This window comes from Polypterus senegalus, chromosome 4 (assembly GCF_016835505.1).
Source record: "Polypterus senegalus isolate Bchr_013 chromosome 4, ASM1683550v1, whole genome shotgun sequence".
Classification (NCBI taxonomy): Eukaryota; Metazoa; Chordata; class Cladistia; order Polypteriformes; family Polypteridae; genus Polypterus; species Polypterus senegalus.
Window position 1 is genome coordinate 38799589 of NC_053157.1, and position 26844 is coordinate 38826432.

At 35.4% G+C, this 26844-nt stretch overlaps 1 protein-coding gene across 2 annotated transcripts in view; it reads left to right on the top strand.

The window, feature by feature from the left end:
- The window catches only part of emb (embigin), a 41453-nt gene extending 17691 nt beyond the window's left edge, over window positions 1-23762 (top strand). For both annotated transcript variants that reach the window (XM_039750497.1, XM_039750498.1), the window contains exons 4-9: window positions 4459-4547; window positions 6661-6788; window positions 15345-15627; window positions 15960-15993; window positions 19053-19127; window positions 19975-23762. In XM_039750497.1, coding sequence (XP_039606431.1) covers window positions 4459-4547; window positions 6661-6788; window positions 15345-15627; window positions 15960-15993; window positions 19053-19110 — 592 coding nt within the window. In that variant the 3' untranslated portion in view covers window positions 19111-19127; window positions 19975-23762. The remainder of the gene's footprint in view (window positions 1-4458; window positions 4548-6660; window positions 6789-15344; window positions 15628-15959; window positions 15994-19052; window positions 19128-19974) is intronic.
- The last annotated feature ends 3082 nt before the right edge of the window (window positions 23763-26844 follow it).

Genomic DNA, 26844 nt, shown 5'->3' on the forward strand with positions numbered 1-26844 from the left:
TTCTTAGACATCTCTCCCACTTTTGTTGTACCTCTGTTTGTCTCATTTATTATTCTGTCCTTTTTTTGTAACTTCACAAATCCATTTCAATGTTATTATTTCTGCCACATAAACTTCTCCTGCACTTCCTTTACTCCCCATGACTCAGTTCAACATATCAATGCTGATCTTCCCACTGTCGTAAAAACCTTACCTTTAGCCTTCACCTTAATTCTTCAATGACACAATACTCCTAATATCTTCTTCCAATTGTTCCATCCACACTACACTTTATGGGTTATCTCTGCATTTAATTTTCTATCTTGGGCTACCACTGATTCTAGATATTTCATTTTATCCACTCTTTTCAATAGCTCTCCTTCAGGCTAACTTCTGAATTCTGATCACCATTAAACATAGAATATTTGCCTTCAATCATCTGTCTTCTAAAGGCCTTCTCCATTTTTCCAACTACCTCTCCACTTTTGGTGCTATACAACACAAAGCCAACAGCAAAAGCATGCAGCAGGGGAATGGTCTTCCACCCACAACTCAACACATCCATAACCAAATCAAAGAGATAAGGACTTAGAGAAGATCCCTGGTGCAGACCTACTCTAACTGAGATCTTGTCTGTTACACCAGTATTGCTTTTAACAAGAGTCCTCAAACCCTCATACATATCCTGGACAATCCACACATACTTCTCTGGTACCCTATTCTCTTTCATGCACCTCTGGATCTCATTTGACATGGCACTCATCATAGGCTTTGTCCAAATTAATAAGCACCATATGCAAACCTTCCAGTTTTACTCAATGCTTTTCTATGAGCCGTCTCAATGCAAAGAGTGCATCAGTTGTTCCTCTCCCTCGCATAAAACCAAACTGCTCCTCCTCTATGGCGGTCTCTTCCCTTTGCCTTCTTTCTATAACCCTTTCCTTTTGGAAATTTAATGGCAAAATAAAATGTCCAGTATCTATGTGTTTTGTTTTTTCTTTCAGGTATGAGATGTAGAAACTTCTCAACATTCAGTTTAGATGAGTCTCACTAGATGACAGGAGACATTTTGGATTGCCATCACTAGCACTGAGTATGATGCATAACGGTTACAGTGACTGTGGCTTCTTCTATTACGAAATAATATATTGTGCAGCAGACTACAAACAAAGTGACACTTTGAGTATCAAAGATGTAATAAAGATTTAGAAAACTGACCAGCTGTTTCAGGAAACACAGATCAAAAATAAGTGTGTGTCTTCTGATGATTTAAGCAAATAGTGCAGGTACAAACTGAGTATTTGAGCAGGTTACAATACTCTGTAGTCTTATCTGTACAAGACAGAAATAATCAACATTAGTTTAAAACGTTTTGTTTCTAGGGAGTTCATGTTCTGAAAACATTTTGAAGAATCATCATGTTCATGAAAAAGCCTGTCAACCTTCAGCTGCTTTCCTGCTTATTAAAGAAAAACGTACAAACCCTACTGTTCTGTAATCATTATAATCGTGTCCAGGGATGTTTATCAAATGAAAGTACTTAAAGTTTGTTTATTTATGTATTCATTTATTTTACTGCAAGGAGAGCATTAGGTTAAGATAGGATTATAAATAAATCTCTGGCTTCTTTACTTTCCACCAGTTTATTTCTAGGACTACGTTGCAGTACTGCGCTAATCGTCCACTTTGCTTTGCTTACTTAGTTTCTCTCATTGGAAATGCTGTGGTTAGTGCTGCTGACTCACAGCTTTAGGTGACTGGGCTTGTTATATGTAATTTGCACACATTCTCTGCATTTCTGTAGCTTTTACTCCAGCCACTCCAGTTTTAATTTGAAACATCAAGGACATTAATATTGAACTGACATGAAGATGTATACAGGCGTTAAAAGAATTGGTGCCTCACCTTTTGTATCCTGCAGGTAAAACCTGTGTTGTGATACAGCAACACCAAAACAGCAAAATGTCAATTTATTTTTATAGCAACTTTAAATAACCAGAATTAACCAAAGTGTTGTACAGCATAATAAAATATACAAATCTATAACTACAATTAGTTGCAAATAATTGTAAAATAATAATGCAAACACATTAATTAATAAAATAGAGTGCAAGAACCCAGAATAGCCCTGGAAAACAATTAGATCTGCCTTAAAAGGCACTAACACAAGAACCAGTACTGATAAACAGAGGTAGACCGTTACTGAAAAGGCTTGGTCTCCATTCGGTTTCAAATGAGAGCGGGAAATAGTCAGAAGAGGATGTCTTGAAGACCGTAAAAATCTAGAGGCTGATGCTGGTCAGATTACCTATGTGAGATAACAGGCAACCAGACTATGTAGACTGTTGTAAACCATGAGCAAAATATTGAATAGAATTCTGTAACTCATAGGAAGGCACTGGAACTTTTGCCCAGAGGGGACTGGGCGGTCTCATGGTCTGGAATCCCTACAGATTTTATTTTTTCTCCAGCCGTCTGGAGTTTTTTTGTTTTTTCTGTCCCCCCTGGCCATTGAACCTTACTCTTATTCGATGTTAATGTTGATTTATTTTGTTTTATAATTGTGTCTTTCATTTTTCTATTCTTTAATATGTAAAGCACTTTGAGCTACTGTTTGTATGAAAATGTGCTATATAAATAAATGTTGTTGTTGTTGTTGTTGGAACTTGGTGACATATAGTGCCTCTTGTTAGTACCAGTGAGCATCCTAGCAGTTGCATTGTGCACTATGTGTTGCCAGGATAGCGCAGACTGATTAACACCCAAGTAAAGTGCATTGCAGTAATCCAGTCAGAAGGCAACAAAGGCTTGAGCATGGAAATTAGTTTTTGATAATAAAAATGGTCCTGACAACTGAATTAATCTGACAAATTTAAACTCTGAATCCAAAAATAAAACCACTGTTAGATAGATAGATAGATAGATAGATAGATAGATAGATAGATAGATACTTTATTAATCCCAAGAAATTCACATACTCCAGCAGCAGCATACTGATAAAAAACAATATTAAATTAAAGAGTGATAAAAATGCAGGTAAAATAGACAATATCTTTGTATAATGTTAACTTTTACCCCCCAGGTGGAATTGTAGATTTGCATAGTGTGGGGTAGGAATGATCTCCTCAGTCTGTCAGTGGAGCAGGATAGTGACAACAGTCAGTTGACTAGTTGTATATGTTGAGTAGAATAGTTCCAAAGCCTAAATTCAAATTTAAATTCTTGACTTAATTAAAATTGCCAAAAATAATCAGCTCACTTTTGTTTTCATTAAGCTAACTGCCATCCAGGCTTTGATCTTATTAAAACACTCAGTAAGAGACTCAATTTGTTGAGTATCCTCAGAAGTAAGAAAAAGACAAATTTGAACATTGTCTGCATAGCAGACCATAATGTTGTACTTCTGCAAGGGGAAAAAGGGATGCTGGCCTCAAAATATCACATAACCAGACCAAGACTTCACTTAGAAACAGACCTTGCCCCAGGCAGCCTAGCCCCAAACTCAAAAGGCAGACTTTCTTCTCTGCATGGGCCCAAAATGGGGCTCAAGTTCAAAAAATACAAAAACCTTTAAAAACATAAAAATGTCTTTTGGGAAGGAAATCATAAATCTTTGCCCTTTCAAACAAAAATAAAACAATGCTCCATAATTTCAAAGATGTACTAAAAAAAAGAAAAGAAAGAACAAAAACTGAATAATCATGGAAAAGAAAGCACAAATAAAACAAAAATGGTTTGCTTAAAATAAGAAGGCCAAAGCAAACAAGTCCAATCAGAGATACTGGAGACAGAGCAAAAAAAAAACAGAAAATAGACATTCAAATAATACTTAAAATAAATATCCTTTCTCCTCAACCGCTATTGACTCTCACCGGACATCTGCCCTTAGCCAGGCAGATCTTCAGTAATGAAATCACAGTTAATCCACATCTTGGTGTTACACCCACAGAACAAAGGGGCCATTTCCATGAAATATATACAACACTACATAAATTATTAAATAATATTTAAACAAAACAATATTACATACAAACATTTTTAAAAATGACAAAAACACATATAAAATAATAGTTTAAACAAAAGAAAAACATAAGCCAGCAATCGGACCTTTGCTGAAAAAATAACCTCCAGCATTGGTTCTGGTTTCAAAACTGAGCAGTTTAGAAATTACGTATATGGAGAGAGAATGGACTCAGTCCTATGAGAGATTGTTAGTTTTGTTTGCGTATTTTATTCCTCGCATTTAGATTGTACGGGTGTAATAAACTATGCAGATGCTCTCAAAGTATGGGCTACAATTAAATTTCATAGCAACTTTGTACATTACTGTTAGGTGCCATGTGGTTTTCTGTTACTTGTGAACAATTTGTAACCATTCATACTATATTAACATACACTTTGTAAATATGTATGCCTCTTATTCTATACCTTTATAGTGTAGTCATGGCTTTAAACTAATGTATGTGTGCATTCTTTCAGGTTCCCAATTACAGACAGTAGCCATCTTGGAAATTACAGTTGTGTGTTGGATTTGAGACCCGAGGCAGAAGCTAGATTTATTGTGACAGGTGAGATTGCTTTGCATGCAAAAATGGAAAGTGTGTGGTAATCTAAAACAAAAATAGGTTAATGAAGTTTTGAATTTTTTTCTAACCATTAAAATACTTTCATTTATTTAATTGCCTCAAATTGTAAAATGAATATTAAGAATGATCAAGTAAATGGACATCTGATCATATTGTTTGTATTTCATCTATATTTTGCAGCTACCAGTTGTACCATTCTGATTAAGACTGATATACTGTATAAAGTGCAATCTTTGAGATAAAGTTTATAATAAAATGTCCTGGTTTTAACAAAGTTATAGCAGCAAAGGTAAAGTTAAGTACTTCGAATGCAAGGCAGGATTTCTTACAAGTGTTAATCATTTATTATTAGATTTTGAAATTATGAAGTTAATAGACCTGACAGTAAGATGATATATACCCTGAGGGGCAGATGCTTTTCTTCTTATTCATGCTGTGTATCATAAGGACATTTATTCTGTAATTGCATTTTCTTCAGGAGGAAGTTTTATTTCCTAATTGCCTAAACTTTAGTATTTTCCAAGTTGAAGTTATTTCTTCAAAATCATAGTATATACTAATTAGATACTGAAAACTATTCTAAAGTGAACCATTTTTTATAAATTTTAAAAATACCCTCCCGGGTCTTGCAGTTTACAGTGGGTACCAGGGTCCATTGGTGAGTGAAAAAGCCTTAAAGCTTAACAAATGTGTCACCTCTGAAGCAGCAAAGATTTCAATTTAAGAAAACATGCCTTCCATATTTATGATGAATCCTTGTGATAATGAAAGGAAACCAGAAATAATTATTTTTAACACACTGTACTAAGGAACTATTTTTCTTGAGGTAAGAATACATTTCCTGTTTACTTGTCTGTTCACAGGTCATTGCAGATGGAGTTTAGACTTAAATAAGGAGGATGATAAGCACAAAACCAAACATGTTTGAAGCTATTTAGAATAATTTTTTCTTTCAAGTAAATGGTTTGAAAATGTGCACATCCAAGTTATAAAGACAAAGTTAAAACAAAACATTTATGGTTTCTGTTAACTTCCATGTGGTAATCATGATACGTTAAAGTTATGACTTGTAGCGCTTAGGTTTTATGTAATCATTCGAATGGAAGTCCTACTGAAAGCAGATCTGTGAGTTTATATCGCTCAATTCCTTGTGGATGACTTCTTGCAGCTGAAGATGAAAAGAAAAATGTAGTTCCTGATCAAACATTATTGAAGCCAACTGAAGTTCCAAACTTATTTAAGGTTAGTCAGTTGAAAGTGAAGCAGCCTGAAATGTAGAGCTGCAGAATATTAATAATCGAATTTATGTTTACTAGTATAGTGAATAAAATATAGATGAGTAGATTTTATGTAGAGCGGCAAGGTGGAACCATTGTTTGTGGTGCTGCTTCATGGATATGACGTCACGCGCACCTGCTCATTGTATATGTGAAGTATCCACATTCTGTCTGATTTAGCATAATGTTAAATAATACACATACAAATTCATAATGATAATTTGAAATGATGATTCCAGGTTAGCATGAATGGGATTGTGCGTAGGTGTGTGCATATCAGTTCCTGTGATCTGCTGGTGCCCATTTTTTGCCTTCCACACAGTCCAATCTTCGTGATGTGGTGCAGAGCCAGTTGTCTTTTAAAATTGCCAAATCTCACAAATACTTTGCTTTTTTTATTCCTTTCTAAAATAATGTGGATGCACTAATTTACAAAATTTATGCAATCTGAAAATGTGAATAAATATCTAATAACATTTGTGCTTTGAAAAACAGACATATTTGGTAAGTGTAACCCTGTTTTCATATTTGGACCCTGGTACACTTCAGCCCTATTGTAAACTACAAGATGCTCAAGGTATTTTTCAAATTAATAAAAATGCTTCACTTTATAACACAATTGAATGTGGCAAATTAATATATATCATGGTGCTAGAAGAAATAACTTTAACTTAATTTCCGTTTGGCTAATAAACATCAGTAGGATGATAAGGTTTCCATGTAGCTGAATACAATACGAGAGCTGTAGTAATGTTCAAATGTTACATTTAGGCCCAGATATTATCATTGGATTGTATTTGTTTTCTTTTTTTCTATAGTTCCTCACACTGAGGGAAGGGAAAAACCTCTAATTAGCTATGAAGGGGATGCTATTGTGATGGTCTGTAAAGCGCATTCACACCTGCCCAATGGATGGACATGGTACAGACTTAATGGCACAGAGAGGGTAATGATATTGTAGATAAGCTTATTTGTTTCATTCTTAAGTTGTTTGCAATCAATAACAGGTATTTTTGCTATTTAGAGTATGTAAGTCTACCAGATAAAATCAATGTTTAATTTACCTTGTAGTTATTATATCTTTACATAGTTCTTTAAAACTTGAAATTCTACTGCATTTTCTAAAATGAAAATCTGACCATTATTATTATTATTATGAGATTTGTCACACTTGTAAAGCAAGTGTATACTTGCTTGGGAAGACTGTGTATGTTTTGGTCTAGGAATATATGTATTCATGAAAAGCAATCAGGCTATAAAAGGAGTGCAGTGAATTAATATTCAGTGTGAAAAAGGCATACGGTTTAGGCTAATGGGTATTAAACTCAAACTTCAAGAAAAGTTTAAATAATTTTTAATTCTCCTCTTCATCAGGAGGGGTGATCCAGTTCTATTTATGATATCCTTGCTAAATTTTGAAATTAAAATATTTAAATCACAAACATAATGTTCTTTTACCTGTTTGCAAGAATAACTGAAAGTTTGCTTATTTGCCCTATTATCTTATTTTGCAATAAGCAGCACACTGCAGAAAACTGAGAATAGTTAGTAAGGAAAAATACCCCAAAAGATCATTTTTAAAAAGCCAAAAGTTACACTTTATGCCTTGGCTTCGCTATTTTCATAGGACAGGTGTTTTTTAAACTTTTATTCTTGTGACCTAATTTTATCTTTTGTGTATCTTTGTGACCCACGGAGAATCGTTTAGATGATCCAAACCCCTCCTAGATTCACCACAAACTGTTGTTCTGGATGGTGGGGGTGACCCCCTTGTAGAATTGCCGGTGACCATCACCCCATGTGACCCAGGGTGAATCTCCAATCATCTTGTTGTCCTGGAGGGTTTCCAATTGCCTGGACTAACCTAACATAAGGTTTCACACAAATCTTTAGCGGCCCTTTCTCATTCAGTACTACTGTATTTCACAGATCAGTGCAACCCAAGTTCAGACATCAAGTAACATATTTTAGGTTAAGAAACACTGGAGTAGGATTTACAAAAAAAAAGTGTTAGTAGCTCCATTTTAATTCACCATCATAACTAGAAAAATCGGGAGTGGTCTCCCCTAGACTTTCTCGTGTACTCAGATATGGTGATGGATATTTGAGGAGTAAACTACAAGACAATGATTATATTTTTATATTATGTACATTAAAGAACCATTAACAATGAATCAAATCAAATTAATAAAATATTAAACAATTATTATAAACGTAAAGTTGAATAAATCAGACCGTGCAGCAGCATGAATAAAGGGTAAAGTACCACTTCTGGTTAGCGGAAAGAGCCCAAAAGTTGATATAAATCTAAGGTTTGTACCTAATACTTGTATGCAAAATTTGGTTGACCTAAGTGAAAGCATACTCAAGTTATCATGTTAACATACACACACACACAGACATAATTCCAAAAATGGTATTTTCAGATTCATCAAAATCTTGAAATGGAATTTTTGGATGATACCAATACTTTCCTTATACTTCGTAAACGAGAAAATCAGGGAGGTCTAAAATGTTGAGATTCATCAAAATCTCGACATTGAATTTTCGGATAATTACAATACTTTCCCTATACACCATATACTAGAAAGTAAAAAGGAACATCTTTGGAAAATTAAACCATGAATGTGAAAACAGTACTTATCAATGCATGCATTCAATCTTAGTTGCTGAATTCAGTTGAAAGTTTAAATAGGGCCTATCCCAGTATCTTCCAGGACAAGGCAAATGCCATCACTGGATCAGGTGGTGCTTTATCACAGGGCACATTCATGTACTCCCTTTCTTACTTATATTAGATCAATTTTTATATTCGCTCACTTTCTGACTCACTTGTCCATTTCAGAGGTGCAAGGAGGTGGTGCCTATCAAAGGACCATTTGGTGCAAGGTGACAGAGCATCAGACACTGACACTAAAATTGGAGGAATGGCAGACACAAAGGAGGCAGAAGAAATGGTTCAAATAGACTTGGACAAGCTTCAGAACTGGGCTAACACTTGGAAAAATACAGAAAAGTGCTACACATGCCATAGGGAATGTCAATTACAAATACAAGATGGGAAACAATGAATGACAGGAAGCAATCTCTGAAAATAATTTGGGAGTTTATGATGACACATCAGTTTCATCATGTAAGCAATGTGCAGACACTAATAAAAAGGCAAATAAAATGTTAAAACTGTTGAATATAAATCGAGGGACATTATGCTTAAACTATGTAATACACTAATCAGTCCAGTTCTAGATAATTGTGTGCAGCTCAGGTCACCACGCTACATAGCAGCACTTGAAGCTGTGTAGAGGAAGACACATGCATCCCAGGATTTAAGGACATGTTCTACTGTTCTGCTATAAGGCAGATTGTAAAGATAGGACCATTAAGAAAGATACGAAAAAGCTTGTAAAGTGTTAAAACAGAGAAAGCTATTATGAAGGCAACTAAAACCAAAAGTAAGTCAAAAAACAAGGGCAAGAGATCAAAAGCTGAGAAATCAAAAGTAAAATACTGTAACAAAGTTTTTAGAGTAATCCAAATAATCTTGGATGTACTTTCTAATTACAAGTAGGCTTTTATAACTTTGTGCTAGTGATGTGACTTTAAAACCACACCGCTAGCGACTACCATAAAAACAGTAGCACAATATTGCAGTGCCCATGACAAAACAAGGTGGTGTTGCTGTAAAGTATAAATAGTTTCATCCTACCTTAAAACTTATCAAGGAGTGATTTTACCATAAAGACTGCTGTTTTCATGGCTAAAAACTCTCAGGACCATCTATAAAAGTCTGAGGAAAAATTTACTTTATTAGAAACACATTTCTAAAATAAGATCTCAAAACACTTACTCTGACAGACTCAGAGAATTAAACCTGTTTAGTCTCGAGCAGAGGAGACAGGGACTTCACAGTTCAGGTCTTCAGAATTCTGAAAGGCATTGATAAAGTCAATCCAGTAGAATTCATTCAACGTAATGATGACTCACATACTGAAAGACACAAGGGGAAATTTAGGGAATTTTAAATTTAGGACATGTATGAAATTTAGGGCACTTAAGACTGAAGTGAGGAAGCACTTCTTAGTGCAAAAAGTTCTGGGAATATGGAACAAACTACCGAGACATGTTTCGTATATACTCGTGTATAAGTCAGGTCTTGAAACCCGAAAAATCAATCATGAAATCAGACCCTGGCTTATATGCCCGTTCAAAAATACGACACTTAATTTTTTTTTTACATATTCTTCCAATCTAACACCAGTTTTTCAGACACATTGAATTTTGTTGCAGCAGTGCATTTATCAATTTCTTTCGCCACTTCAATGACTTTTAATTTAAAACCAGCTTCATATTTTCCTCTGATCGAATGTTCCATTGTAAATAAGGGATGCTCTTATGATAAAGGTGTATGATGGTCTGAGATACAAAAAACACAAAACAATCCAAACGTCGCTTCAGAATAGTTTGGGTATTACTGTGTGGTCAAGTAGGTGCAATACATAGAAAAAAGGGCAGCTTGCTTATATACTCTTTTAGGTGGGCATTAGCATATCATAATCTCTTCGACCAATAGCATGAGTTTTCCACATTCGACTTATATGACTGACATTATAAAATATCGGAAATTATACGGTAAATTCAAGCCCTGACTTATGCTCGGGAGAACTTAAACATGAGTACAGTATATATGGTATAGGTAAAAAGAAACCGTGACCTTAAGAAGTATCTGGATGAGATATTGGGACAGCTTAGCTATTAGTTAAATAAACAAGCCTGATGAACTGAATGGTCTCTCGTTTGTCAGATTTCTCATATTCGTATGAGTCTTTGTGCACACTCAAACACATACTAACATCCACTCACAGCAGGCTGTTTTAAAGTTTCCAATTAACCTTTACTTTGTAATATATTTTTGTGCAAAATGAATTGTCATTTTTTGCTCTTGAGTTAGTTTAACAGTATTTTGGTGAGGTATTGCATTCCTGTTTTTTCATATTTGTTTTTTCACATATGCTGGCATTTTTTATTTCTGCATTTCATGAGTACAACTATTTTGTGTTTATAATCATTGTGATGGTTGCTAGGCACTTGATGCATATGATCTAAATAAAATATTAAAAAATTAATTTTGTTCCAAGAATTGAGTAGCACTGACTATGAGGCAGTAGCAGTACTGAAGCAGCAATTATAAAAAATTCAGTTTGTTCATTTGATATGAATAAGCCAAATGCATTTTAAAATATTTAGATTTGTCTTAAGTCAGTTGTACTGTAGGCATGTTACAAGAAAAGATTCTGTGTCTCCCTACATTAAAGGTTATTAAATCTACATGCTTCTGTGCTTTATATAAACCTGCATGACCAAGACTGCTGGCCACACATGCTGACCAGACTGAACACTTGTCTCCTCCTGTCTTTCAAGGATCTTGATAGCAGACAACATGTCAGACGAGTAGTGTATCATTTCACAACTAACCATACACAGTAGGTAGGATTAGAGAAACAACCTCCTCCGAGTTGTTTAAACAGACTGTTCTTTTCATACGCTAACATGATAAATGTTACTTGGAACAGAAAGCAAATGTGAGCATTAAAAATGATCTACTTGATTCTAGAAGCTGATTATAAATAATTGCTGGGTTTCAGGGAGATTAGTTAAACCATTGAGACAAAGTTATTTTTTAAACCTGGCAGAAGAAAAAAAAAAATAAATAAATTAAACCCACCATAAAAACAATAGGAGTTCAGCATTTCAAGTATTACTACTGCGCACACACACATTAACTTTTAAAGACAGCAGAAGAAAAAATAAGGAACTAAATTAAACACTCTGTTAAAATGATTAGAGTTCTGTACTACATGCGTAGTCCCCTTATAGATATAAAGTGTATTCAACATATCAGTTAAATGCAGAAGAGCCGTGCACAATTCCCATTGTTTACTACCTACTTTTTTATGAAAGTTATTATATTCCTGATAAGTCATATCATTTTAAAATATGTAAAGTACAGTCACAAAACTAGAGCGTACACACACCCAAAAGCCTCAAAGAAAAAAATGGGGAATGAATGTCAAAGGGAAAAGTTAGTCTTGGAAAAATGTGAATCTGAAGCAAGAAAAAATATATAATTGATATGATGTGATGTGATGTGCAGATACATCTGAATGTTACACTGGGACACATCATCTGTGATGTGTTCTTGGGTCATTAGGTGTTTCGGTAGCCAAGACCACCCAGTCATGGGTGATCAGTCCCAAACTTGCATCCCAAAAGCTGTGGTCCACAGATCACCCATCTTTATGCAGAGCCATCTGGAGGCTATTTCTATGGTTTGACTCTGAAACCCTTGTGATGCTGAGCAGAGCAAATGCACTATAGAGTTTGTGGCCAGCACAACCCCAGCAACGCACTTCCACAGGCAGGCAACAAGTTTACCATTCTTGTCCCCAGCAGTGCTCCAGAAGTAACTGGTACTTTGGTTACTTCGTGTCATACACCTCCTCCATGTCAACCACCCAGGGAACTGTCAGTTCTGTCATAACTAGTTGTTTAGCGGCTTCTGACAGAACAACTATATCTGGACGCAACAACGTTAGTACAATGTGTGCTGCTGCCAGTCTTGTGTAGTGCAAAGTAGACCTGCGTGTGATTTAGGCTGTGGTCATGGCTGCACTCCTACCCTCACAAAGGCAAGGTTCTTCCTTAGGAGGGTGATGGAACTTGTTGGTGAGGATGGCTGAAGTTATGATGTTTGCCACTTTCTTTAACACATTTAAGTAAAATAGAAAACTGAAATATTACATGTATGCCCAAAAGTTACAATCAAAAGAGGAGAGGATTCCAACTTCAAAGAATGTAGGCTGTCCATATTTTCCTTAGACTTTAAGAATGATGTTTATGCGCAAAGCATGAAGTGTTTCAAGTCCATGGTAATGACTTTTTAAACCATGACCCTGAACTAAATTAAGTGGGTTTGAGAATATTATGTTATGTTGGTATCAATGTGAAAACTATTTTTTTGCTTATATGCACTAGAATATCACTTTTAGGTTATGACAGAATTCACATTGTTTAATATTACCCCGGGCGGCATGGTGGTAGCACTGTTGACACGCAGTAAGGGGACTGGGATTCACATCCCAGGACCTCCATGTATGGAGTCTGCATGTTCTTCCCTTGTCTGCATGGGCCTCCCCAAGCTGCTCTGGTTTCCTTCCACTGTCCAATGACATGCAGATTAGGAGAATCTGCAAAACTAAATCGGCCCCAGTGTGTGTGTTTGGTGTGTGGGTGTGTGTGTTTTCACCTTGCCATGGACTGGTGCCCTGTCCAAGGACAGTTCCTGCCTTGCATACAATGCTAGCTGGAATGGGCTCTGCCACCCATCAACCACCCAATCATGTGACCCTAGTCTGGATTAAGGGGGTTCCAAAATTATATGACGTGAAATAACCTGTTGGACGAAAAGAGGTGAGTGAGAACAATTTTAGTTGTCATGCAGTTATTCCAAATCATAGGTTTATTTGCAGAATTAAATCTGTGATTTGAAATTGTTCAGGTAAGGAAGACATAAGTTTCGCTGTAAGGTTGTTACACTCACTAATCATGGTGAAGGAATGAGGAAACATGTTATATGTTGATTAGAATATGCAAATAAGAATTTCACTGTGCTCTGCACATCTAACAGTCTCGACTGGTCTTGATACTGTTCAATTATTTTGCAACTTTGGTACCTAGGAAAATTTTAGTAGATTAAATTGTGTAGTGTTGTTACTTATCATCAACATCTGTATTTACTTTCTTATATAAATAATATAGAGAAAGTATAGGAATCGTGAAAAAAATTCAGCCTCAAGATTTTGAAAATCTTGCCGTTTTAGACCTTCCTGAATCCAAAAATACCATTTTTGAAATTATGTCTGTCTGTGTGTAAACATTAAAATTCAAAAATGGTTTGACCTAGGGGCGGCATGGTGGCGCAGTGGTAGCGCTGCTGCCTCGCAGTTAGGAGACCCGGGTTCGCTTTCCAGGTCCTCCCTGCATGGAGTTTGCATGTTCTCCACGTGTCTGCGTGGGTTTCCTCCGGGCGCTCCGGTTTCCTCCCACAATCCAAAGACATGCAGGTTAGGTGGATTGCCGATTCTAAATTGGCCCTAGTGTGTGCCTGGTGTGTGGGTGTATTTGTGTGTGTCCTGCGGTGGGTTGGCACCCTGCCCAGGATTGGTTCCTGCCTTGTGCCCTGTGTTGGCTGGGATTGGCTCCAGCAGACCCCCATGGCCCTGTATTCAGATTCAGTGGGTTGGAAAATGGATGGATGGATGGGTTTGACCTAGGTTAACGAGATTTTGTACACCTGCTTTATACCAAAAATAAGGAATCCTATCAACTTTTGAGTCACTTCTGAAAACCGGAAGTGATACTTTCGTGGATTTTCAAGTAAACTAAGGTTTTAAATTTTGTATACATATAAAAGCAAACAGATGAAATTTGAGAAGAACAACCATCTGAATTTTTTGTATCATGGAAATATAAATGTGTACATGATATTAAAAATTGTATTCAATCTAACGCATATTCTTTCAATAACTATTATTAATTTGAATTTAACGTATACATCATTAGTTTAACAATGACGTGCAAACATTGAACATGCCATGTAATTATAAACATGTAATGGGAACAATAAGCTGCTACGTGCCTGTCGTGTTCCTGGTAATACATTTAACTTTCTGATTTTTTTTTTTATTTCTGCCATCATTATCATAATAATAGCTAAATACAGTTTTAACCTACTGCAATTTATTGTAACAAATATTATATAAGAGTAGCAATTTTTCTGTTTTTAGGTGACTAAAACTCTTCTTACTTTGCACGTAATCTAGGTAATGTATATGTAATCATGAAAAAATTCCACCACCATTTTTGACCTCCCCAAGTGTGAAAATATCATTTTAATATAAAGTTTGATTACAAACAAAGATAAATGTGTATCATTATTATCAATTTGTTATGATGAGAAACAAAGACATATGATAATTGAGAAATATTGTGCAACTGGAAGTGGTTCTGATGACCTTTTCCTCTATCTCACAATACGAGAAAGTCAAGGACAGCACACTCCTAATTTTTTTATAATAAGTAGAAAAAACACAGATCTCCGTTCCTGCAAAGATCAAGGTCCCAGCTCCAGTGGTTCACAAGTACCAGCAGAATGTGCGTAGGAAATACCAGGGCTGTGATTCTTCTTCTTCTTCCTAGCATGTAACTGACTTCTGCAATTTGCTTCACACTCAGCAGATGTCACTGCTCTCCTTTTTTTCTCCACCATGTTGCCGTCTTTGTCAGTTTACTGTAAGAAATATGTGAATCCTGGTAACTTCATAGAGGTTGCCACTGTCATATCACGACCAAGATAAAGCTTCTAGCCCCAGTGGTTTGTGAGTAATTATGTGACAGACAGAATAACCCTTAGCATTTTATTTGTATTCTTTTGGTGTTTTTTCAGCATATCATCAATGCAACACTAAATCCAGACAAATTCAAAACTGCAGTGGAAAAAGGGAAAAAAGCATCTCTTAAAATAATGGGATTAACACAAGAAGATTCTGGCATTTTCTGGTGCAGCGCCATTTATGATATTGGATCAAGTGAAGGCCGTATTCATCTCAAAGTTCTCAGTTACACTGTCCCCCTGAAACCCTTCCTGGCTATTGCTGTAGAAGTTTTAATTCTTGTTTCTTTGATTCTGATTTATGAGCACCAAACTAAGAAGAAACAAACAATTACAGGTTATTTTTTAATATATTCATAATAGCTTGCATGGTTGCATGAAAAGGGGAGGCAAGCTATGTTTGGGCTTGAATGGTCTATTTTTATAAAACTACTTTAAAATTAGAGGGTCCGGGTGTTATTGGTGATGTTATAATTATAGTATACAGTGTTTTTTTAAATATACAAAATTCAGTAAATCAAGTGATGTATTATTATGGGATAAAGAAGTGTATTGTAATTAAAAATTTAGGACATGCTAACATTCATTCAAAAACTATTGTCTTATTTTTCCCACAGCATTACTATTTTGATTGACAACACACATAATATTGATATCTTTTTTTTACAGAAAATGGCAAAGACAGTGAACATACTGAAAAGTTGTAAGTATTCTAACAGTGTGTGCCTATCTACACCATATGACCAAATGTATGTGGACACCCCTCCAAATTAATGAGTTCAAGTGTTTCAGCCCCACTCATAAAATCAAACAGACAGCCATGCGACCTCCCTTGACAAACATTGCTGGTAGAGTGGGTCGTACTGAAGAGTTCATTGACCTCAAACGTGGCACTGATATAAGTTGCCTCTTTCGCTACCAGTCAGTATATGAAATTTCTGCTCTGCTAGATCTGTCCTGCTTAGCTGTTAGTGCTGTCATTGTGAAAGCAACAACTGCTCCACAATTAAGTGGTAGACCATGCAACCTCACAAAGTGAACTGGGAAGTGCTGAAACACATAGTGCATAAAAAAATCGCCCATCCTCTGTTCCGTCATTCACCACAAAATATCAAACAGCCTCTGGATGCAACATCAGCATAAGAACTGTGAGTCAGGGGCTTCATGAATTGGATTTTCATGGCTGAGCTGCTGCACACAAGCCTAAGATCACTATGAGCAATGACAAGTGCAGGCTAGAGTTGTGTAAAGCATTGGACTCGAATATGATCAATTACATTTCACTACCTGGCAGTTTAATGGATGAATCTATGTTTGGCAGATGCTAGGAGAACCTTTCCTTCCAGACTGCATGGTGCCTACTGTAAATGTTGGTGGTGGAAGGATAACAGTCTGACTGTTCTTCAGTGTTTAGGCTAGACCCCATGGTTCCAGTGAGGGGGACTGTTAATGTTACAGCATACAAAGACACTTTGACAGTTGTGTGCTTCCAAATTTGTCCCTGTCTTTTCCAGTATGACCTTACCCATGTGCATAAAGCCAGGATCATAAAGACATGATTTGAAAAGTTTGGTGTGCAGGAACTCAAGTGGCTAGCATAGAGCCCTGGAGAATTGGAATGGTGATTGTGATCCAGCTCTTCTTGTCCAGCATCAGATGCTCTTTGTGGCAAGCCTTCCCAGAATAGTGGAGCCTGTTACAGCCACAAAAAGGGGTGGTGAGGGGATGGAGGATTATAGAATGGGATTTCCAAAAAGCTTATGATGATGTGATCAGCATTTATTCACAGACTTTTGGTCATATGGTATACACATCTATAGTTGTATAATACTGTTTAATTCAGCCTCCCCTATGGGTAAAACACAAGTAATGAATGGACAAAGGACAAAAACATACAAAAAATACCAAATACAAATGAATATTTAAAATGGCCTCCCACAATTAGTTAAATAGTCAAATCCATCCATCCATCCGTTTTCCAACCCGCTGAATCCTAACTACAAGGTCACAGGGGCCCACTGGAGCCAATCCCAGGCAGGGTGCCAACCCACCGCAGGACACACACACACACCAAGCACACACTAGGGATGATTTAGGAACGCCAATGCAATTAACCTGCAGGTCTTTGTGCCCTAGAATGACTGTGGGAGGGAACCGGAGCACCCGGAGAAAACCCACGCAGACACGGGGAGAACATGCAAACTCCACACAGGGAGGACCCGGGAAGCGAACGTGGGTCTCCTAACTGCGAGGCAGCAGCGCTACCCACCGCGCCACCGTGCCGCCCAATAGTCAAATCATTTAATCAAATTATGATTGTGTGTGTAACAGTCATTTAATTCTCACCAATGTGCTAAAATTAGATAAATCTAATCTCAGGTGATAAACAACACATTTACATATTTTCCTTTTCATTATTTATTTGCCACAAACATTCAGAAGCTATTGAAGAAAACGTATGTATGATCTATTATTTGGTAACTTGTAGAACCATCTTTATCAACACCTTTACCCATCTCCTACATTGTATTGATGGGAGATAAATAAACTATATTTAAAATAATAGAACTGAAAGAGGTTGTACTTACTTTTTGTATGACTGTATTTCCACCATGAAATGAACTGATAAGGACACATGGTCAGCAGGCCGAGACGTAATTCTAGTATTGAGTGGATAAAAAAAAAAAACGCCACAAGGCAAGAGAAATATGAGGACAGGGAAGAGAGAGATTGTTGAAAACTGGGCTGCATCATATAGAGTGCCACATAAAACTGATGAAATTATGACAGGGACACACCTAGCATCTGCTCTGAGTGTTGGGAGCAGACACATTCAGAGTTGTCGAGTGAGAGAGAAGATGACTAGTATCTGGCACACTACGACTGTCTCATACTACTCTGTTTGTTTATCTACTTGAGTATTTGTTTTTATTCTCCCTTTTGATTCAACAGTTATTTTGTTGAAGCAATAACTGAGAGTTCAGATCATGTGGAGTGACCTTTAGGAGGCACTTCGTCTGCAGTATATAATGATTCTTTTGTCTTCAATAACCAAATTTTATCTCTTTAAATGGCTTAAATCCTCATTTAAAATTTTTGGAATGAAATCTGGCCATCATTTCAACTTTAGAGCAATCCAATACAAGAAAGCTTTAAAAACATATGAAGAAGATGACAGATATAATATGCTTAATTCTTAACAATTTCTAAAACACACCATATACTTTATATTTTTACTGTATGCATTTGCATGTATTTTTTTCATAATAAAAACAGGAATTCTTCCCGGGTCCTCCCTGCATGGAGTTTGCATGTTCTCTTCGTGTCTGCGTGGGTTTTCTCCGGGTGCTCCGGTTCCCTCCCACAGTCATTCTAGGTCACAAAGACCTGCAGGTTAATTGCATTGGCGATCCTAAATCATCCCTAGTGTGTGCTTGGTGTGTGTGTACCCTGCCCGGGGTTTGTTTCCTGCCTTGCGCCCTGTGTTGGCTGGGATTGGCTCCAGCAGACCCCCCCCCGTGACCCTGTAATTAGGATATAGCGGGTTGGATAATGGATAGAAAACAGGAATTTTTTTTTTTTCCAAATGTTAAGTTCAGCGAATGTACTAAATTGATAATGTGCTTTCTTTGGAATTTACTTAAACGTTTCTGTCACCTACTGCATAGTTTAAAAGAATTAAATCAGCATGGGTGCACTTACTTTGGTGCAATCCTACGTAAATATGAACAAAATATAAATATAACTTTTTTTGTACTGTAGAACAAGTGATGGGAGCAATGGACTGAGAGACGGCACTGCAAGACATCGAAATGTGTAAAATTTTCTGTGTAAAAGGTAAGTTATTTTTTTTTTATGAAGTACTGTTATTTTAGATAGAAAATTCATATTTACTAAAATAAATAGCAAATGTAAAGACTCCTGTAAAAATGCATAAAACAATTTCATTCACTTTGCTGCTCCAACAGAGTATAGGGTGGTCCAGATCCAATTATGCAATTTTCATTACGCTATAACCTATTAAGTTTATTACATAGAAAATCACCCAAAAAATCTCGGACCATCAAAAAGTGTGCGAACTGACGACATGAAGAAAGTCTGTGCTGAACTGGAATCATCTCCTTATAAATCAAAGCCATCCAGACGATCTGGATCTGCATAATTAGATCTGGACCACCCTGTACATTGCACTGAATAGTGTATGACTCCTAGTGAAGGAGAAATGTGGATCATTTGAATTTGTCCTTATGATTGTTTTGAAAGTTTAAATATATTACCTATTTTATTTTTCATTATTCAGTGAGCATTCTATTACTTTGGTATCTTTTTCTCTTACTGACTTCAAGCAATAATTTCATTATGCTCTTTCCATTTCCATAGACTATTGCTGGTTTATGATTTTTGTAAAACTTTACTTTTCAATAAATTCTTCAGAGGAAAATAAGCAATCCTGAGTCATGACTATATTATAAATCATTTGTAACGTATTTAAAGTACAGCTGTTAAATAACTTTCAAATAAATTGAGACAAATTGGCTAGTTGGTTGAGACATACAGTTGAATATTAGTTTTGAAAAGAAGCTTATGGTTTAGTTAAATACCTTTGAGACCAATTCACCAGAAAACTATATATTAATACTATAAAACTATTTATTAATGTGCATTTTTTACTCCTTTATTCCAGCATTTTTTCCCATAAGATGGAAAGCAGCCAACATCTGTACAAATCACTGCAAGTCATTATTGAAGAGCTCTGTGTTGCTGTTGTGTATTATCAATAAACCTGAAAAGCTATGTTATTTGAAATAATTAAGGCTTCAAATACTTCTGGTTATTAACATTAAACAAGTGTCTCTTTACTAGTTTTATAATAGATTTCTGTATGGAAGAATCCATACTTTATGAATCTTTAACAATGAATGTATACTATAAGGGTCCAAATATACTAGAATAAGATTATTCTAAATGTTTGTTTTTTCTTTTGCAGACAATCAGTTTTAATGTTTTAGCATATTTCCTTCAATAATGCTATACTCAAAGAACTGTACTGAAAGATGCAGGTAGAATTAGTAATATGCGTCCATTAACACTGAATATCGATCCCCAAACAGAAATGCTCGTTTCAAATTCATTTTAAAGCTACATTGGCACCAAGAAATCACAGGAAAATGTGAGCAATGAAATAACAGAAATATTCAGTGACACATATTCACAGCAATACCATCATTTAACACTGATTTGGCTAAATACTTGGCTCCGAGATGTTTTATCAGTATACATTTGACACATTTAATTTTGCATTCAATTTGTGCACCATTCAGTGTAAAAGTATTTACCACAGTTTTTGGAAAAGGCCAAGTAAAAATCACAGTTTGCATTATGTGCAAGATTTGTACAATATGAATTACATTTACTGTACAAGACAGAGTAATTTTGAGAAATAATACCTTACAAAAACCCACAATACACAGGCAGCAGTACAATAAGACTTATAGCATTAAATTAACATGTTGTGCTACGTGGCACATAACAATATGTGGATGTGAAGAATATTAATCTGCAGCTTTCAGCATACTATGTAAAAGATGTGTAGAGTGGCTGTACCACTTTGAAACACGAGGGCAGCCATTTAATCTTTTAAGTTAAGACTTATATGTAATGTCATTGTAACTAGACATTACTACATTCCTCTTACCTTACAGTACTGTCATATCAAAGCTGGCTCTATACTTTCACTAGTTTACCTTCCACTTACTTCTCATTGACAGCCCCTTTGTGGGAGAGGAGTCTCACACACGGATGGAGGGCTTGCTTGTGTCTAGTTGAGTTACAGCAGCACCTAATATGGCTAATGCATAGCTTCAAAAGTATGAGAACATTAGCACCTTTATTAGGAGGTTAAGTCACAGAAAACCAAAGAGGACACATAAATTTCCTTTTAAAAGGTAATAGTAGTCGATCTACAGACAGAGGGACAGATACACAGTGTTCACATAAAGTCAACAACACCTTACTGGAAAAGACACAAAGGTAAGACAGAGACAAATATTCAAAGATCAAGATTTCAAATGCTCACAAAAGATTAAAGAAACAGTGACTAAGGCTTATGGGATGGCATACAACTGCTTATAAGCTGCCCTTATGATGTGACTGTCTAATAGGATATCAGACAGCTTATTCAGAGGGACAGAACCGATGGAGCCTAGGAAGGATCAAGTGCAGGGAGCCTTTGGAAACAAGGGCACAAGTGGAGAAACAGGTGTGACTAGAGATAGTGTTGAGTACACAATAAGGTCTGAAGTATAGTGAAGAACTACTATGCGACCACATACCTTTCAACATAATTGCTTTGTAGTAATGAATGTTTATCTATCAAGTTGTGCATGTCGATGCCACAGGATTTAATGGTGTCTATGAACACTTAGCCTCTTTACTTTTTCAAGGAATGCAAACACAGTTATACAGTATATATATTTGTAAAATACTGAAGTGAGTATCTGTATATATAGACTTCTATCCATATAAGCAAACATTGTTTATGATGTCATATGCAATTCCAGCAACTTGTTTTTTAATTTTTGCACTGGCACAAAATACCAAAGGTTTCTTTAATACTGGAATGTACTGTATTAATGAAATATGAAGGCTAGCGAATTGCAACATTTAAGTGTTTGAATGCTAGTATATGCTAATGATGCCAATTTGCTTTCTATTAAACTCTGACATAATGTTAGCAGTAGTTTAATTAATGTACTATTGAAACAAATTTGTACTGTATGAAATAACTGATACATTTGTTCAAATATTTGAATCTGCATTTTCAAACTGAAACCTAGCAAAATGCTGCAATACTGTTACCTTTTATTGCAATGGGAATGAGGAACGATACATTCTCCCAAATGTCTGAATAGTCACTCGCTCCTTCACTCACTGTGCTCCATTTGTCCTGACCAGTGTGTCAGACCGATGGTGTCACCTTATACTTATACAAAGTCTCTATGTAACTCTGTGGAAACTCACAGATGAGATATAATCTGCATGACCTGGATTAAGATTGTGTGAGAGTGTTGCACCAAAAACACACTATAGGGACAATTTAAAATCACCAATCCACCTAATATTATAATAAACAAAACTAATATTTTGGTCACTATGAGAGTTACTTATCATGGGTAAGTATGTCAATGTAAACTGACAAGCAAATTTGATAGTTTTGGTTAAAGATTACCAAAAACGTTTATTATAATGCCTGCAGAATAGCCACCACTGCTACTGATCAGTGGTTAATCTCACAAATACTGCTAACCTAAGTATTAAATTAAGGCCTTAAACCCAATAGCACCTCATTTTGCATGTTCTGCTCATAACTTGTAGGTATATTACTTATTCTTGTGGAAAGACTTCCTTTGGAATAGTGGTATGGGGTAGATCAAACAAAGAATGATCCAAAATTATAGCCTATACGGTGAATTTAATAAAAACATAGCAAACCTCAGACAGACCACTCTTTAAAGAATGTACTCTTGGTGTCATACCTGTCTGTGATACTCATCTGCTTATGCCTGGTACCAGAGGACCCACGTAGATCTAGCAGGCTCAGCATAAAAACCAGCATGAAGCTGTCATGTGGGCTTCCCCCAACACAACGCCAGACAGGCATGTAACTGCAGAAAATATTATGTAACATTTGAAAATTTTCTGTAGTGTTTTGGAGTTCACTAAATTTAAAAGTTCTTAAATAAAAGAAAAGAATACAATAATAGAAGTGTCATGAATCACACAGATCAGCACAGAAACAATGAGTCTTTGTAATGCCTTCATACTGCACATTTCACATTCTTAAGAAATGTGTGGTAATGAGTATTCATTAATCAAGGCTCTATTATCTCTTAAAAATGTATTTAACTATTTCGTTTGCTTTGTTTAGGATATATCTCCATATTGCATGTGTCTTTTTGGGTCTATATTGTCAAGTTTAGTACTTCAGAAATGTCCTTTAGAATACCCTCTCTTGTTTTTGGACCTCATCTTATAAAGTTTCTGTGATAAGCTCGAGTAAACTTTTGGTGGGCTGACTTTATCAATTCTTCTGAAATGGTCAGCTTTGTGTACAAGTATTGCAAGTATTGCACAGTAAGAATGAATCACATATATATTTCACTGCAAAAAGATCTTTTTACTATATATAAATAACGTCAGCTACCAAAAATGTATGAGATTATTGTATGTTAAGCCAATGCTAAACAAGAAAAATAATAGATCTCTCAAAGGACAAATGTGTGTATGTTAAATAATCTAAACACATTTCACAGTCTCTGTGGTTTTTTTAAAGTGTATTTTAACTGGTCCTGTTATAAATTGCAACTTCAAGAACAATGCATATTGTAACAGTTCTTTATTTTTTCTCTACTGGATTACATTTCAAAACATTTATGTAGCTGTTATTATCAATGAAATCTGATTGAAAAATTATATTTGAGGTATTGTGCTTTATTTTTGGAAACTGCATCATCTCCTTTGGTTTCAGTAGGTTTTGTCCAGCCACTTTGTTTTCTTCCTGCACCCAAGAATTACTTATAAATCGGCCATAAATGCAAAATCTCTTTTGTACCCTAAAATCAGTGCATCTGTGAACTCTTTTTTTGTGTATTTTTTAAGGAAAACACTTTAATTGTCATACTATTCTGACTGGGATTGGGAGAGCAAGAAAAAAATGCATTAATTCTATGTTTTAATCCTGCTGATAATGGAATTAAAATATCGCAACCTTCCAGATATCATGTTAGAAAGCTGTAGGATTCACAACCATTTCACTTAAAGTAACCGCTACTTTGGTTGTCTACACAAAATTCAATTTTCAGGACTATTAAATGCACGTTACCTCATACTAAGCAGACGTAGCAGGTAAAGGGACATATTGTACATACATCATTAACTCTCAATTTCTTATACATGAGTTTTTCTGAATACATTAATTAAAATATCCATAAATACTAAACTGGTTGACTATTATACTTGAACAGAATGATATGACTTATTAAAAATATTTTGTTTTTACATTTGAAAGTGTTCAAATGGTAAATGGCAAAGACAAAAGAAAGAAAATTTGTAGAAATGTGTTAGCTTATCATTATCAAGAATTAAAAATTTTATAGCAAAGAAAACATAAAAATTAAATTAAATATTAATTAACCACCAATGTTTATTTATGACTGTTAATCCATGACCTGGTGAATAGTCTGCTACTCTGGTGTTATCTAAATATTACCATGACTTATCAAGCAATGTGTCTAATTCTGCACAAAAAGCCTTTATGTTTATAGCAAACGCCATTTGTACAGACACACTGTACCCTATTTGTATTTACTTATTCATTTTTTTTTTAGGTGAAAGCCAGGAAGATTAAATCACTTGCTCAGAGTTATACATTGGTTTAGACTGGAGGTGGAAAGTTAACCAGCCACCTTGTGGTTTAGAATCCAGGGCCAGAGCTAATACATCCCACTTCCCAGCAAATACTCAACATTCTGTACTTAATAATAAATCTACACAGACATACATGTACCAATAAAATCTATTTATGCATAGAACTAACCATCCTCTGATTTAGTTTTGGGAAATCACAATCATTTTGCAAGTTTTATAAACATATCCATAAATGTTTGTTCATGATTAAGTTAATGAGAAAATAGACAGAAGAGTAAATTCATATAACTGAAGAGTCGATACTAGTTTCACATTGTCTTTCAGAACAAAAAAGTAAATCATTCACTTAGCAACTCTGTACCATATGTTATATTTTAGTGAATTTAAAATGTCTTGGTTTAATCAAGGCAAAATTGCATGATAAGCACGAGCTGGCCTTGTCAGGACTGTATGAATTATGATCCTGCTGTCGTTTAGTGCTAAAGTAAACATTTGTTGAAGAAAAATTATGCCCATATACAGTATAGCTTCTATTGTAATGTAGTTATGATACTCTGTAGTCAAATTCCATTTCATACTTTGTTTATTCAGTGACCTTTTTGTATGAAACTAAATTATTTACATACCTACGTGATACACTCAGTTCCCCTAAACTACTGGGTTACAATCTATCACATTCTACAGATTTATAACTTACTTTCTTAATACTGTATATATTATTGTTTGCACTATAATTAAGATTTACAACCTGTTTTTTAAAAAATATAAAGCCTTTGTGTAACATTAAGCTAATATATTGTTTGTTACCAACATATTATGATGGCTGAAAATGCAGTAAAGTATTATAAAAACTTAATTCCCGGAAAATAATGTTAGTGATATGTTTAACTAAATAAGTTACTACTTTTTTCTTTCAGGTTATGAATACAAATGTAATCGAATTTTTTTCACATAAATGATGTTTCTGTAACTAGTGGTGCAGTAATAATGGTTCCGAGTTCTAAGAATTTTGTTAAGCTGTTAGACTTCATACAAAATCATCAACGTAACACAGCCCTTCTCTTCCTCTGTATCTCTCAAAATTATTTGGTTGTTTTGTTAATGAGGCTACTTTGTTGAAGAAGCTCAATAATTCTACCAAATTTAATTTTAAATTACATACAGAACTAGGTGATTTTTTTTTCCAGGAAAGGGAAACTATAGGGACATCCTGACAACAATGAGAGTACACTGAACCTCTATTAAGGATAAAAGATCCTCCAGTGGTGGTGAAGGATACAGCAGACAGAATTCCTGAAATGCAAACTGAGGAGAGGGAAAGTTAAACCAAGGTTACATTTAATTGTTTAATCAATTCACGATTGGCTGTGCTCTGATGCTACCATTAATTTCCTTAACTAAAAACTTGTTCATAATTTGGCTACCCCAAAAAAAGATTAATAGGAAATTGGACCAGGCATTTAGTAGAGACTTGTCTTCCACTAACAGGTTACTGTCATTTTCCCATATCATTAAAGCTACCGCAGAACACCCTATCTAGAACTTAGAGGCATTGTGATCAGTGTTCTGTCCCCAATACCTGTGCGTCAGTAGCATTAGGCAATGCAGCACTATTCCACTTGTTCTATAATATCCTTAAGTAATCAGCATAATATTCAGAAACTCTGAGACATGTTTCCATTACAGGCGATACAAACAAAATGGGAGCAAATGGGAAAGCTAGCTTCTAACAATCATCCAAAAAGTGAGTCAATAGCTATTCTTTAAAATTCAATTAAAAAAAACGCTAACTCAAAGATGAGTATTTCTGTGACAAAAGAAAGATAAACACATGTAAAAAAACACTATGACATCTCATATTTCAGAAAGGTGAGGAAGATAAAGAATCACAGTTCATGAACAGCTTACATATGTTAATTGGTGACAGATAAGCTTACAAAACGTTGAGGATTTCCAACTGTTGTGTAGCAGTGGGTTAATAACAGTTCAACCCTCTAAATTATAAAAGGAGCCATAGACACATTGAATAAATTACCAACAGTATGGTACACATCAGAACTATAAGGACGTTCAAATCTCGACTTATTGTTATTATGGAGAATCTAGGGTGAAGAACAGGTGTGTTCTT